The following is a 14,569-nucleotide window of genomic DNA, read 5'->3' as shown; positions in this document are numbered from 1 at the left end:
GCTCTACCACTCCTCTTCTCTCCTGGATAAACTAGTTTTAAGATGCTTTCTTTCGTTGCTCGACAATTCTACCAAGGATAAAATGTTTAAAAAAGCATGTCGAGAAAGCTTTTCTCAAATCTCCCATCATGCAACATAGTAGGTGACCAAACCAGAGGTTGAAGCATCTCCAGCAAACCCGCGGCTCCTCATTTCCTTGATGAATTCAGCTGATGCAGCTTTGTCACCATCTTCAAGATGTGCCCTTATTAGCGCATTATACGTAAGATCATCTGGGAGAGGTCCGTCTTGTTTCATTTTGCTGAACAAGGCGCATGCTTCATGCTTTAACCTGTTATTACACAAGCCAGAGATCATTGTATTGTATGCTACAACGTCAGGTTTCACTCCTTTGAGGCTGAGTCTACAAAACAAATCATGCGCGTCTTCAATCACACCAGCCTTGCACATGCCGCGAATGATGATATTATAGGTATAAATATCAAGATCCATTCCACTCTTTTGCATATTCTCCAAGATCACCAATGCTTTCTCTAGCTTCCTGTTTGTACGGGATTCAGTCGACTAGGTTGAAAGAACTCGAAAATGGGATGACTAAATACGTTTTATTAGATCTGATCAAAAGGAGGTACAAGAGTGACAGGAGATCAAGGAAACAAGTCGGAGCTCGCAGAGCAAACCGGAAAAGGTACAGAACGATTAGGAGTAAAGAGAGACTAAAACCCTAAATCTAACCGCTCAGTGTGTGTGTAAAAGTGTCGATCCCTCTCTTGTTGTTGCCTCCTCTCCCTTTATAGACTTTCCGTCCTTGTGTGCCCTAAATCCGGTCCCCTTTTGGGCCTTAACTTCAGAAGGCCGAATATACGGACCTTGGTGGAGTTCCTCCGAGCCGGATGATTTTGGTCGGCTCGGTCGTCGGCTAAAAGCACTCTAGGACCGAGCTGACAACCTTACTCGCCGAGCCGAGTAAGTTTACAGCTTGTTGGGCTAGACCTTGTTATTCGATAGGCTTTGTGGAGGGATGTAATCCATCTCCTACAATAAGTCCCCCCAGTTCACTTGTGAGCAGTGTAACGGTCTCAGTGAATTTGTGGGTCAGGTTCGTTCGGATGACAGGTTCTAGCGTGAGGGGCACTTCACTGTTAGTCCGTCTTCCTCTTGTCTCTCTGGCCATTGTTGGACGCATTTAGTCGCTCGAGTAAAGTTCATCATGACTCGCCTACCCCATTCTTGTTGTCTTCGTGATGGGAGGCAAGCTTTAGTCGGGCGGCAGGTTACTCGCGAACCGTGAAATGGTTGAACCGGTTTCGCTATTTAGCCGGATATCGGTTTGGGCAAGAACCAGTTTAGGTCAAAATCAGAGATTGATTTTGGTTTGACTGTTCAACCGGAAACCGGTTTAAGCGAGAAATCGAACCGTCGCGAGTAGGTTTCTGGATATGTAGGCGGTCCTTGAGGCCCATTTAGGCTCTTCTAGACCTAATGATTGCGTTTGGGAAGTGTGCCTTCGTCTTTGCTATAAATAGGTCCTTCCCTTTCGCTTTCGTCATTCTTCTCTGCAGACTCATGTATTCCGCTTTCTCTCCCTTCTCTCTACTTTTATTTTCTCTCTCTAGATACGTCATTTGGCGAGTTAGCTTGTCCGCTTGGTTTGTCGGTTTAGTCGTCCCCAGACCGTGAATCATGCCTTCGAAGAGTCGCTTGTCACGCGAGGGGAAGGGGAAGGACGTTGTTACCTCTCCGAGTCCGGCGAGTGGTAGTCCGCTGGATGAGTTCGATTTGATACATCGAGACGCTCTGCGGGATACAGAAAATATGAGTTTATCTCAGCGCCTTTTAGTCGCCGATTCCCACAGGAAAACGCGCAAGGAAGCCGCTGGTCGCATGGAAGCCAGTGGTGACAGTGGCACGAGCGGTAGTAGGAACAGCGGGAAGGACCAAAGTGATGCCTCGATAGGTTCTGAGCGGAGTGGTTCTGAAGCATCGAGTCGAGCTCCAAGACCTTCGAGACGAGTTCATCGGAGGGTTCGCTTCGACCAGATAGATTGCTGTCCCACGATCTATCATCCCGGCGGGATCTTTGAGGAACTTTCCCAGCTTCCGCCTGACTTGCAGCGTGACCCGCGGGCTCAGTTGTGGGGGAACGTGTTCTGTTCTTGCTCCTCTCACAAGACTGTGAAGGATTTGCTAAGGGAGAATGGTGGCGCCTGTGTTACATACATCATCCCGTCTACCGAGCAACGGCCTTGGTCGCCTCCAGTTGGATATCAATGTGTGTACGAGTCCTACTTTGGAGATCATACGAAGCTTTGGTTTCCAATCCCGCGGTTGGTGACGTCGTACACGTTTCATTGGGACATCGCCATCTCTCATCTGTTGAACGGGTCGTTGCGTATAACCGTTATGTTGATGGTTATGGCGGCGGAGATAGATATCTCGATGAGTGTGAGAGTGTTCGAGGAGTTGACTTTCACGAAGGCTGAGTCGAACGGGATTTTCTCGGTGAAGATGCGTGCGAACTACAACGTCTTGACCGGTCATCCGAACAAGACGCAAGATTGGCAACGTTCGTATTTTTATATCAAGTCAGACGAGCATGCTTTCGAAGAACCCCCGGACGACTACCGCATTCTATGGAATAAAGAACTTGGTAGAGATTATCCGTTGGATTTGCTTTCTCTTCGTTGATTCTGACTTTGCCTACTTTGTTTTTGCAGTTCGCCATCCGAATACGATCGCATATCCGGAGAAATTCTTTGAAAGCGCGCAGGCGATCGGAACGCATAGCCACCTCCGTTGGCCAGACCTTAGTCGAGAGTGGATACGTCGTCAACAAGCCAGAATTGCCAGAGGTAAGTTTGTCGCGGGGAGTTTCCTTTGGATCAGTTGCAAAGACTTGTTGATGTTCGTATCGAGTTTACGTTTTGGTCTTCCTTTCTGTAGTTGATTGGGAATCGAGGCTTCCTTGTGTTCTCAGACCCCGTAAGTCGCGCCTGTCCCTTTTTACTCGGAAACAACAGAAGCTCCTAGACGAAGCTAGAGAAATGGATGGAGTTCCGGACCTGAGCGCTTTATTGAAGGGGAAGCTGCAATTGCTTTCGAAGAAGTCAACTCCTGCTAATGTGCCAGAATCGACCAGTTCCGAAGGCTGTGGAGCTTCCGAAGGTGGTGGAGCTTCCAAGGAGAGAGCATCCAGTTTAGTCGACGAGGGCTTTGGGGCAGAGCCTTCTGCTTCGAGTCCCAGAAAGAAGAAGAAGAGCAAGAAAGCAAAGAGGAAAGCAACTGATGAGGCTCCTCTCAAAAAGACCGCTTCTCTCGATGAAGCTTCTGAGGGTTTGGAGGCGAGAAAGAAAAAGGGAGGAAGGAAGAGCCTCGCGAAGGGGCTACTTCCTCTATCGATCAAGACGAGGCGCCAGCAGGAGGACGAGAAGGCGCTGCAGAGGATCTTGTCGAGACAGACCCGGCCGAGGCGGTGCCTGAGGATCGTCCAAAAAAGAAAACAAAGAAGAAGTTTGTTGACGCGGAGCCACGTCCTTATGCTGTTGAGGCGACTCTCGTCGATGTCGCCATGAGAGGTAGAGTTTCTCCCGAAACCCCTTCGGAGAAGAAGAGAAAGGTCTCAACGCGAGGGAGTGGTTCTGGGAGTGAGCCTGCTGCAAGCGAGAAGTCTGCTCCTGATTCGTCTGCGAGAAAAGGCTCTCGTTCTGAAGGTTCCCTCGCGAAGAGAGGGAGAATCGAGTTCCCCGAACGCGTCCAGTTTTCTTATGACGTGAAAACCCCTTTAATCTTTAATCCCCTTCAGTGCGCAGAACTGACGCGTCAGATTCGCGCTGGGACGAAGGAGCTGCCGCAGATAGAAGACCTTTACTTTAAGGACGAGTATATTGATGTTGCCTTCGCGAGAAAGCGGGTAATGTGCTATTCTCTTATCCTTCTGTCGAATACGTAGCTTGAGTCACTCTGATTAGTTCTATCTCGTTGTTCTGCAGAGTGACGGGAGCGTGAACTTTCTCGTCGAGAAGTACGACAGCACTCTAAAGCAGACGATGGTTCAATTGGGAGCCTCGTAGAAGCTTTCTCAGGCGAGGTTGAAGGCGATTGAGAGGGTCAGGACTGAGCACAAGAAAGCCAATGAAAACGCTGCTAAAGAGAAAGAAGTTCTTCGAGTAAAATTCGAGGAGCTTGAAGGCAAGCTTAAGTCTGATAGGGCCTCAAAGAAAGAGCTTACCCGAGAGAAGAGTCGCTTGGAGCAACCTACTGCGGCACTCGAGAAGGAGAAGGCCGAGCTCCTCGCAGAGAGGGATGCTGCGGTGGAGAAATTAATCTAGGAGAGGCAACGCATGAACGATTCGCGGAGCTTGGAAGTCGCTCGCGAGAGGGAAAGGGTCCAGGCTGCTTTGACCGACAAGGCAAATCGTTGCTTTGGTCGTGTGCGCGACTACCTTACTCGCCTAGACGCCTTTGGAAAGGCAAAGAATTTATACGGGCAAGCTTCGGGAACGAGGAAATGCCTTGAGATGATAAAGGGCGGTGGGACAGAGATCCCGCAAGAGATGATAGATGTCTTCGTCGAACAGGAGAAGCTTCATGAGGCTGAGGCTACCAATCTTCATGTGAATCCGCAGTCAGACAGCGATCTTACTCTCTCTCTCTCCGCTACCTCTTCCTTCTCGCTTTGTTGAGGAAAGGTTTCGGGCATCGTTTGATCTGTATGGATCGCGTTTCGGTTGAGATAATTTCTAAAGACGCTATTCAATTCCGAAAGACGAGAGACCGAATTTAAGAGGAAAAGGTTCTTTTATCCATTTTTCAAATGACAATCAAGTTTTGGGTAGCTAATCCTTTACTCGTCAGTATAAAAAAATGGTATAGATTTCGCTCTTTTTGGTTGGTCAATGCATTTGAAGCATAGGTGACTGACGACCGTTGGGTCCTTCAGCCAGATGTCTGATCAGGACATAGCTGAGTAGTGGGATGTGAGTGTCCGCGCGCGTACCGCCTGTTGGCGGTACGGGAATCACTTGATGCGATGACCGTCTTACGACAAGCGGGGTTCATCGATCACTCGTTAGTCGATTGAGACTGAAACAAAGTTTGGACTTTGGTGTTGTTGCAGCTGGACTGGTTAAGGCTGTCTACGTTCCTCAGTTGAGGATCAAGCAATTTGTAGTTCGTTTTACCCGAGTAAAAGTGGCTGTTTGGAGCGCATTTACTCGGTTGAGTGGAAGTGACCGCGGAGGTGCATCTACTCGGTTTTTTTTTTTTTTTTTTTTTTTGAGATTCGACCTCTCTACGAGTAGGAATGTCGCAAGTGGATTGAGTTCCATGCTCGAGGCACTTCTTCTCCGCGCAATGTTTCAAGCCGGTAGACGCCTGGTTTGACGACTTTGACGATTTTGTAGGGTCCTTCCCACCTTGCCCCGAGTTTGCCGGTGTTGAGTTCCTCAGTGTTCTCGAACACTTTGCGCATGACGAGGTCACCGAGTTCGAGGGGTCTGGTCCGGAACTCTTTGTTGTAGTAGCTCTCTATTTGATGCTGATAGTTTTGGATCCGGAGCAGAGCTTGGTCCCTTCGCTCTTCGATCTCGTCGAGGGCGTCGAGCAGCATCTCCTTGTTGATTTCTATGTACTGGGGCATCTTCGAACGTCAGAGCCTTTTAACGTTGACCTCTGCGGGGGCCATAGCCTCGACACCGTATGCAAGGGAGAAAGGTGTTGATTTTGTCGAACCTCTTGGTGTTGTGCGGTGACTCCACATTACTCCGTCGAGTTCATCGGCCCAATGTCCTTTTTTCAGATCTAGACGTTTCTTGATGCCGTCAATGATAAGCTTGTTGGAGGATTCCGCTTGGCCATTTCCTTGCGGGTAGCGAGGGGTGGAAGGGCTTAATCGGATGTCCCATTTGCTGCAGAATTCTTTGAAGTTGCCTGACATGAACTGCGATCTGTTATCAGTAACAATTTCATAAGGTAGACCGTGGTGGCAGATAATGTTCTTCCATACGAAGCCGCAGACTTTTTTGTCCGTGACTTAAGCAAAGGCTTCAGCCTCGATCCACTTCGTGAAGTAGTCAGTGAGGACTGGAACAAAACGTCGTTGTCGGGAACTGGGAAGCGGTCCAATGATGTCCATTGCCCATCGCATGAATGGATATGGTGTTGTTGTCGTGCGTAACATTTCAGTCGGGCAGTGGATACCTGGTGCGTGGCGTTGGCATTTGTCGCAACGTCTAGCGTAGGACTCGCAGTCTGCGTTCATCGTCGGCCAGAAGAAGCCTAGGCCTCTTACTTTGATTGCCAAGGCTCGTCCGCTTGAATGGTTGCCTCCGGCGCCCTCGTGTGTTTCGGCCATAACTCTTACAGTTTCGTCGCCTTGAATGCACTTGAGGAGTACTTTACTCGCGGTCCATCGATGGAGTTCATCATCTAAGACGACGTAATGGGCACTGCGTGTTTTTAGTCGACGTGCAGCCCATTTCTCAGCTGGGAGTTCTCCCCTGCTAAGATAGTCGATGAACTTCGTCCTCCAGTCGGGGTCGAACCCTTCGATGTCTGGCGTGGTGGTCTCGTGACTACTCCCACGGTCGGTGATCGGGGCCATGGTGACCGTTTGGTCGGTCGAGGTGTCAATACTTGGCTTCTCAATTCGGTGTATTGGGATGGTTCGTTTAACCTGATCTCGAAGCTTGCTGCCAAGGGCTGCAAGGGCGTCGGCGCAGATGTTCTCTCCTCTGAGGACTTTGATGAGTTCGAAGAATTCAAACTCTGCTGCTAACCCTTGGACTATCTTGAGGTAAGCATCCATTCGGTCGTTGCGGGCGTCGTAGTCGCCACTGAACTGACTGGCGACCAGCTGTGAGTCGCAGTAGGCGCTTAGACGTTTGGCCTTGACACCTTTGGCTAAGCGGAGTCCGGCGATCAAAGATTCATATTCTGCCTCGTTGTTCGACGCTGGGAAGCCGAAGCTAAAAGACTGTCTGATCTATTCTCCGGTCGGGGACTGTAACTGGACCCCGGCCCTTGCGCCCTTGTTGGTTGAAGATCCATCAACATGAAGGGTTCAGTTTGGGTTCGGGAGTGCGAGGTCTTGCTCCAATTCCAGAGCCAGCTCAACTAAGAAATCCACAAGGACCTGGGACTTTGCTGCCGTTCGGTTCTTGTAAGTGATATCAAGCTCACCGAGTTCGATAGCACACTTCGTTAGTCTTCCGGACCTGTTGGTGTTCTGGAGTATTGTTCGGAGGGGCTGGTCGGTCAGTACCTCCACCGAATGTGACTGAAAATACGGGCGGAGCATTCTTGCCGCTTCCACTACGGCCAGCACCATCTTCTCCAGAGTTGGGTATCACGTTACTGGGCCTGTCATACGCCTGCTTGTGTAGAAGATTGATTTTTGCTCGCCGCGGTCTTCCATTATTAGAACACTGCTGACTGCTGCAGGGGATACCGCGACGTAAAGAGATAGAACGTCCCCGACATCCGGCTTGACGAGTACAGGCGGTGTAGTCAGATAATGTTTGAGTTGAGGAAATGCTTCTTCGCACTTCTCGTCCCAGATAAACTTTTTATTCCCGTGTAAGAGATCGTAGAATGGTAAACACTTGTCGGTAGATCGAGAGATGAACCGATTAAGTGCAGCAATCTGACCCATGAGCCGTTGGACTTCTCTACTATTTTTTGGACTTGGGAGGTTCAGGACCGCTGAGATCTGCTTCGGGTTGGCTTTGATTCCTCGTTGTGTTACGATGTAACCGAGGAATTCACCTGAGGAAATTCCGAAGGTGCACTTCGCCGGATTTAATTTCATGCCGTACTTGTTGAGAGTTTCGAAGCATTCTCGTAGATGGCAGAGGTGATCGGCGGCGTGTAGCGTCATCAATGTATACTTCCATGGTGTCGCCCAGCTTATCTGCGAACATTTTGTTCACGAGTCGTTGGTAAGTTGCCCATGCGTTCTTTAAGCCGAACGGCATGACCTTATAGCAGTAGGTTCCCCTATCTGTGATAAAGGTCGTTTTCTCACGATCATCGGGGTGCATCTTGATCTGATTTTATCCGGAGAAAGCATCCATGAACGTGAGCATCTCATTTCCGGTGGTGGATTCGACTAGACCGTCAATATTGGGAAGAGGGTAGCTTTCCTTTGGGCAGGCTTTATTTAGGTTGGTGAAGTCGACGCAGACGCGCCACTTCCCATTCTTCTTCTTGACCACCAATGGGTTTGCTAACCACTCAGGGTAACGTACCACAGCGATTGAGCCGGCACCGAGTAGCCATTCCACCTCTTCGTTCACAGCTTTAGACCTGTCAGGACCAAGCTTTCGTCTCTTTTGTCGAATGGGCTTGAAGGTTGGGTCGACATTAAGCTCGTGCGTTGTTATCGCTGTATCAATTCCTTTCATGTCCGCCATGGACCATGCCAACGTAGATACATTCTCCTTGAGGAAGTCGAGGATCGACCGCTGCATGTCCTCAGATAGATATGAACTGATTCGTGCCGTTTGGTTCGGGTATGTGTCGTCGATGGGCAACTCAAGAACTTCGTCTTTCTGGGGGAAAACTTTGGAGATCGGGGGAGAGACAGAGTTGACAGGTAGAGAAGAATGTTGGAGCTTAACAGTGGAGATCAATAGGTCTCGAGCGGCCTTCTGATCTCCTCGCAACGTTTTAATTGCGCCGTCCGTACCGGGAAACTTGATGCATTGGTGGTAAGTGGACGGGATTGCTTGCATCGATTGTATCCACAGGGTTCCAAGTATCGCATGATATGGTGCCTTCGTGCTTACAACAGCGAACTTGACTGTTCAAGTAACACCGCATGCGCGTACTGGAAGACGGATCGTCCCCTGTATTGTTTCGAAAGATCCATTGAAGCCAGTTAATGTTCTAGATGATGCCTTAATGTCGTCGAGGTCCACTCCCATCTTTTGCAGCGTTCCTCGGAAGATGAGATCAACGGAGCTTCCCGTATCGATAAGTACTTTCGTGACGTCATACTCTCCAATTCTGAGAATGACAAGAAGAGGATCGTTGTGGGGGACGTGAATCCCGGCGGTGTCATCAGGCGAGAAGGTTATCGGAGGATGATTTGGTGGTCTAGTGGGCCACCTTTGTGAAGTCGCAACCTGCCGGCGGTAATTCTTGACGGAGCGAACAGAATTTCCACAGGGAGGAGAACCGCCCATAATGACGTTTAGTCGCTGTTTTGTTTTTACTCGCTTGGAGTTTAAAAGGGCGCGTAGGTCAGCTGATTCGTTGTCGTCGTTTTGCGACAGCGTAGGGTTGGCTGGCGTCTTAGTTTGTTCCAACCATCTACGGAGATCTGTGGGCTTCGAGCTGTTGAGGAAAACGCGAAGATCGCACATGCTGGCGTTGAGTTTGTCTCGAAGATCGCCGCTGAGACGTGTCGGATGCCCTTTGGGATCAGGAACACCGGTCGAGGTACGCTGGAACTTCCTTGCGTTCAGCGTTAGCCAGAGATCAGTATTTTCGGAGCTGTTGTCGTCCTTGGACTCAAGCTTTCGTTTGAGAACATCTCTCAGATCTCCGGGTATAGGCGCGTCGTCGTTCTTGTTGTCTGACGATAAGGTTTGTTGAGAAAGTATAACCTCTATGCGCTTGCGGTTAGCCGGCTGTTCTTCGTCAGCAGAGGAGTCGTCTTCACCGTCGTCCTTTGGGGCCTTTTCTTCATTTCGCTGCTGCGTTTCGTTTTGTTGGTCTTTGCGCTGGGCTCTTCTTTCTTTATTCTTGCTCCAGCTTTTGCCGTTTTTGGGCTTAGCTTTTAAGGGCTCGAATTTGAAGTCGCCGCTGGCGAGAGACGAGAGATAGTGCGCATAGAGTGATTTACACTCCGTCGTATCATGCCCTTTGACGTCGTGATATTTGCAATGTTTGGAGAGATCGACGGTTCTGAAGGGCCTGCCGTCGGACCTGCAGCCACTGCGGGTTGAGTCGTGCAGACAGTATCAGTTGGTTCGCCAGATGAGTCGAGCTCTCTTACCCATTTGTTCCACCTTTCTCCTCGGACTACCATGGTCGAAATCGGTACGTTGTTCTCGTTGACGATGTACATGTAACCGTCTTTACGGCTGTTCTTGTCGCGAGGAGCATGCTGCCGCGGTTCTGCTCGCATGTCGGCATTTTTGGTCGCTGGCATTTTCGCCGCGTTCATCTTGCTGATGATCGCATTTGTATCTTCTTCCATTCGGATGAAGTTGTGAGAACGAGCGATAGCGTCTTGGAGCGAGGTGGTTGGATTTTGGTATAGATCTTCTCGGAACTTAGAGCGGAACCACAACGTGTTTCTCAGGGCATCGATAGTGATGTCGTCGGGGATTGCAATCCTCGAGTCTACTGCTTTGAACTTCTCCATGTAGTCGCGGAGGCTCTGATCTTTGGTTTGGTTGAGGTTCCACAGGCTAGAAGCGGTAGCACTGCGCTTTGTGAACATAATGTACGTCTTGAGGAAAGCCGCTGATAAGTCTCAGAAGCTTCCAATTGAGTTCTCCTCTAGTTGGGAGAATCAGGTCAGGGCTTACTCGTGGAGAGTCTCGACGAACAGTTGACAGTAGCCTGCGTCCCTTTCTTCATCGGAGAGTCGAGCCCGTGCCATCGCGATATTGAAAGCCGTCATGTGTTCCACCGGGTCTCCGCCGGGCTTGTACTCTGGTAGGCGCAGCTTCTCTATCTTCCTGAGTTGCACAATTGTTAGTGCACTAGTAAAAGGGGTTCGCGAGGTCGCGGTGAGTACACTCTCGATTTGTGGAGCCGCGCTGGTAGCTTGATGGATCTTCGAGCTCATTTGCTGAAAGATGAGTTTGAGCTCAGCGATATCGCGTATGGTTGCGAGATCTGGTCCTATCTGTTGAGCATCGACGGGAAGGGTTTCGTTAGGTTTCGAGTCATCTGAGATGTGGTCACCACCCGTCGCCGTAGGGTTTGTGTTGAATAGGCGACGGGGTATCATCTGTGGACGGCTCGTTTGGCCGTCTTGAGCGGTGAGTGCTGCGACCAAAGCAGCTAGCTGGTTGTTGGTCGTCTTTTGAACTTCGTCTTTTCGAGCGAATCTAGCCATGACGGAGCTCACGAAGTATGTGGGGATTGGTGGAGCGGCTTCAGACGTAGGGGTTGGTTCTCCGCCTGGAGCGCTGAAGGTGGCGTCATCTTGAGCCATGTAGACCTAGAACGTTACTTTAGTCAGCCCCACGGTGGGCGCCAATTGTTTGTACGGGATTCAGTCGACTAGGTTGAAATAACTCGAAAATGGGATGACTAAAGACGTTATATTAGATCTGATCAAAAGGAGGTACAAGAGTGACAGGAGATCAAGGAAACAAGCCGGAGCTCGAAGAGCAAACCGGAAAAAGGTACAGAACGATTGTGTGCTCTAGCCGTCGATCCCTCTCTTGTTGTTGCCTCCTCTCCCTTTATAGGCTTTCCCTTCTTGTGTGCCCTAAATCCGGTCTCCTTTTGGGCCTTAACTTCAGAAGGCCGAGTATACGGACCTTGGTGGAGTTCCTCCGAGCCGGGTGATTTTGGTCGGCTTGGTCGTCGGCTAAAAGCACTCTAGGACCGAGTTGACAACCTTACTCGCCGAGCCGAGTAAGTTTACATCTTGTTGGGCTAGACCTTGTTATTCGATGGGCCTTGTGGAGGGATGTAATCCATTTCCTACGCTTCCCGTTATTACAAAGCCCATCCAGCAAAATGTTGTATGTCCAAATATCGGGAGCTAAACCACTAGAAACCATTTGTTTGAAAATTTCTTGAGCGTTATCACAATCTCCAACTTGACAGAAACCTTGGATAAGGGTGTTGTAAGTGATGGTGTTGCCAACCAATCCTCTTTGAGACATGTCGCGAAAGAGTGCCATTCCACTTTCTACTCTCTTAGACTTACAAAAGCCATTTATGAGAGTAGTATAAGTCACAACATTTGGGTAACAATCCTTTCTAACCATCAAATCAAACATCTGCTTGGCCTCCTCTATGCGATGGTGCATGCAAAACCCATTGATCAACGCACTGAAAGTAAAAACATTCGGCCTAACTCCTTTGTTCTCCATTTCACTGAATAGGTCGAGTGCATTATCCATCTTCTCTCCTAAAGAGATGACGATATCGTACTCCTGCAGTCAACAGTTTACTGAACTCGTCCACCCAAACGCAAACGCAAACGCGAACCTCATCGTCTCCGATTTGGCTTCAGCTGATTGGGTTTCTTCGCAATCTCTCTGTAAAATTCAAGCAAGCCCTAAGAAGACACATAAAGTGTAAATAAGAAAAATTTGTGATAAATATTTTAGGAGACTTAACAATCAATTTTAGTTAAAAAATAGTAGAGATGATGTTATTTGAAGATACTTAGAAATTAAATTAACTAATTCTGTATATATGTTCTCGTAGAATTACATCATCTCCTCCTCACCAAGCCACACTCTCTTCTCCACATCAACCCCACCTCTTCCTCTCTCCTCGTCACCGCCGTTTATGACAAAGAAATACGACATGGTGGAGGATCCGACCACAGACACGGTGGTGTGTTGGAGAAATGGTCGTAACAGCTTCATGTCTTGGTATTCTCACACCACTCTCCTTCCTCGCTACTTCAGGAATATCATTTTTCCCAGATTCATTCGTCAGTTCATCACTTATGTAAGTGCCTTCTTCACTAGTTCCTTTGCTTCTTTGTTCTTTTTTTTTGTTTTCTAATCTCAACATTGGATTTCTTTAGATGAATTTCTTAAAAGGTTAGTCCTCAGCTTAAAGGTTAGTCCTGTGTGCTTCCTAACGACTACACTCAAACGGGTTTCTCAAAATTTGTTCTTTTTTTACGTTAAACATACCTTCTGATCTTAATAAAAATAAATGTATAGAAGATAAACCACTCCTAAAGAGAATAAAGCGGAGGAGGAACATGGGTTTGCAGACTATGAATCAGCAAGGATCAGAATCAGGTATGTCATGTGTAGAAGTTGGGAAATACATATTTGAAGGGGAGGTAGAGAGGCTGAAGAGGGACCATAGCGTACTTGTAGCTGAGGTGGTTAGGTTGACAAGGTAGCAACATAACCCCACGAGCCAGGTTGCAGAAATGGAGCAGCGTCTGCTCGTTACGGAGAAGCCCTCGCCAAGGCTCTGAACAATCCAAATTTTGTTCAACAGTTTGCACTAATGAGCAAAGAGAAGAAGGGGTTGTTCCGTTCAGATGTTGGTAGGAAACGAGGCTTACTTCAAGTCCAAGCTTGGGGACTATTGAGGAAAGAATGTCACATGATCAGTAGTTTTACAGGACGAAAGATGATATGGAAACATTGCTGGCTGCAGCTACAGATAATGAGTGAGTAGTTTCGTGCCTAATAAGGATGAGCATGTAATAGAAAGAGACTATGAGAACCTAATATGTAAATACCTTTATGTTGTACTCAGTATATATTGTACATTCACATAATCAATAGAATCAAGTTGGCACAGTCCTTACATGGTATCAGAGCAACTCGATACCTAGACCTAAAAACTCTCAGCCGCCAAAACCTATCTTTCAAAACTTTTCACGACAAACATGTCAGTCTTCCTCAAACGGAACCATTACCATCTCTGAAAATCCCACCATCCTGAACATCAATATGACAAATGTTACCAAACTCACCTCCTCCAATTTTTTATGTGGAGCCGTCAAGTCACCGCCTTGCTCAATGGATATGATCTTGCATCACATATTGATAGATCTTTCCAGCCTCCAGCGCCTACAGTCACCACTGACGGGAACACTGTACCCAACCCGTCTTAGCGATCTGGAAGAGACAAGATAGTCTTATATTCAGTGCACTCCTAGGCGCGATCACCACCACGATTCAGCCAATCCTGTCCACTGCTCAAACCTCCGCCGAGATCTGGTCTCTACTATCTGAGACATATGCGAAGCCTAGCAGGGTTCATGTCAAACAAATCAAGCAACAAGTTAAGAATTGGACCAAGGGCAACAAAACAATTGATGAGTATTTCCAAGGACTCACAATTCGGTTTGATCATCTCGCACTCCTCGGTAAACCATATGATCATGAGGATCAGATTGAGTTTATCCTTGCTGGCCTGCCCCAAGAATACAAAACCGTTGCTGATCAGATTGAAGGTCGCGATCTTGCACCATCTCTCTCCGAAGTTCACGAGAAGCTTCGAAACAGAGAGGCCACCATTCAAGTTACGGCTGCAGTAACTACAATCCCTGTCACTGCAAATGCATTCACTCATCGAGGCAACGGCTACTCCCACAACAACCGCCACAACAACAATCGTGGCTCTCAGCAGACCTGTCAGCAACAGCAGTTCGCGCCAAGGAACCAGCAACAACAGCATACTCCGCGTGGCTACCAAGGCAAGTGCCAAATCTGTGGAGTCTTTGGACACAGTGCTCGTCGATTTCCTCAACTCCAGCAACCCTCTCGCGATTACCAGAACTCGGTCGCCTCGTCTTCATCCTCCTACGCACCATGGCAGCCTCGTGCGAATATGGTCACTGCTCCCGCACACTACAATGCAACCAACTGGCTTCTTGACATTGGAGCAACAC

The 14,569-nt window shown here is 48.6% G+C and overlaps 2 protein-coding genes across 2 annotated transcripts; both read right to left on the bottom strand.

The window, feature by feature from the left end:
* Window positions 1-126: 126 nt before the first annotated feature.
* Window positions 127-450, bottom strand: LOC106448594 (pentatricopeptide repeat-containing protein At1g63080, mitochondrial-like). The gene has a single exon (XM_013890460.1). It carries the CDS (start codon window positions 448-450, stop codon window positions 127-129), a length of 324 nt encoding a protein of 107 aa, XP_013745914.1.
* Window positions 451-8,051: 7,601 nt separating this feature from the next.
* LOC106448589 lies at window positions 8,052-8,732 on the bottom strand. The gene has a single exon (XM_013890455.2). The coding sequence runs from the start codon at window positions 8,730-8,732 to the stop codon at window positions 8,052-8,054; it is 681 nt and encodes a 226-aa protein (XP_013745909.2).
* Between the last annotated feature and the right edge of the window lie 5,837 nt (window positions 8,733-14,569).

This window comes from Brassica napus, chromosome C4, assembly GCF_020379485.1.
Source record: "Brassica napus cultivar Da-Ae chromosome C4, Da-Ae, whole genome shotgun sequence".
Lineage (NCBI taxonomy): Eukaryota > Viridiplantae > Streptophyta > Magnoliopsida > Brassicales > Brassicaceae > Brassica > Brassica napus.
This window is presented reverse-complemented; position numbering and strand designations above follow the sequence as displayed.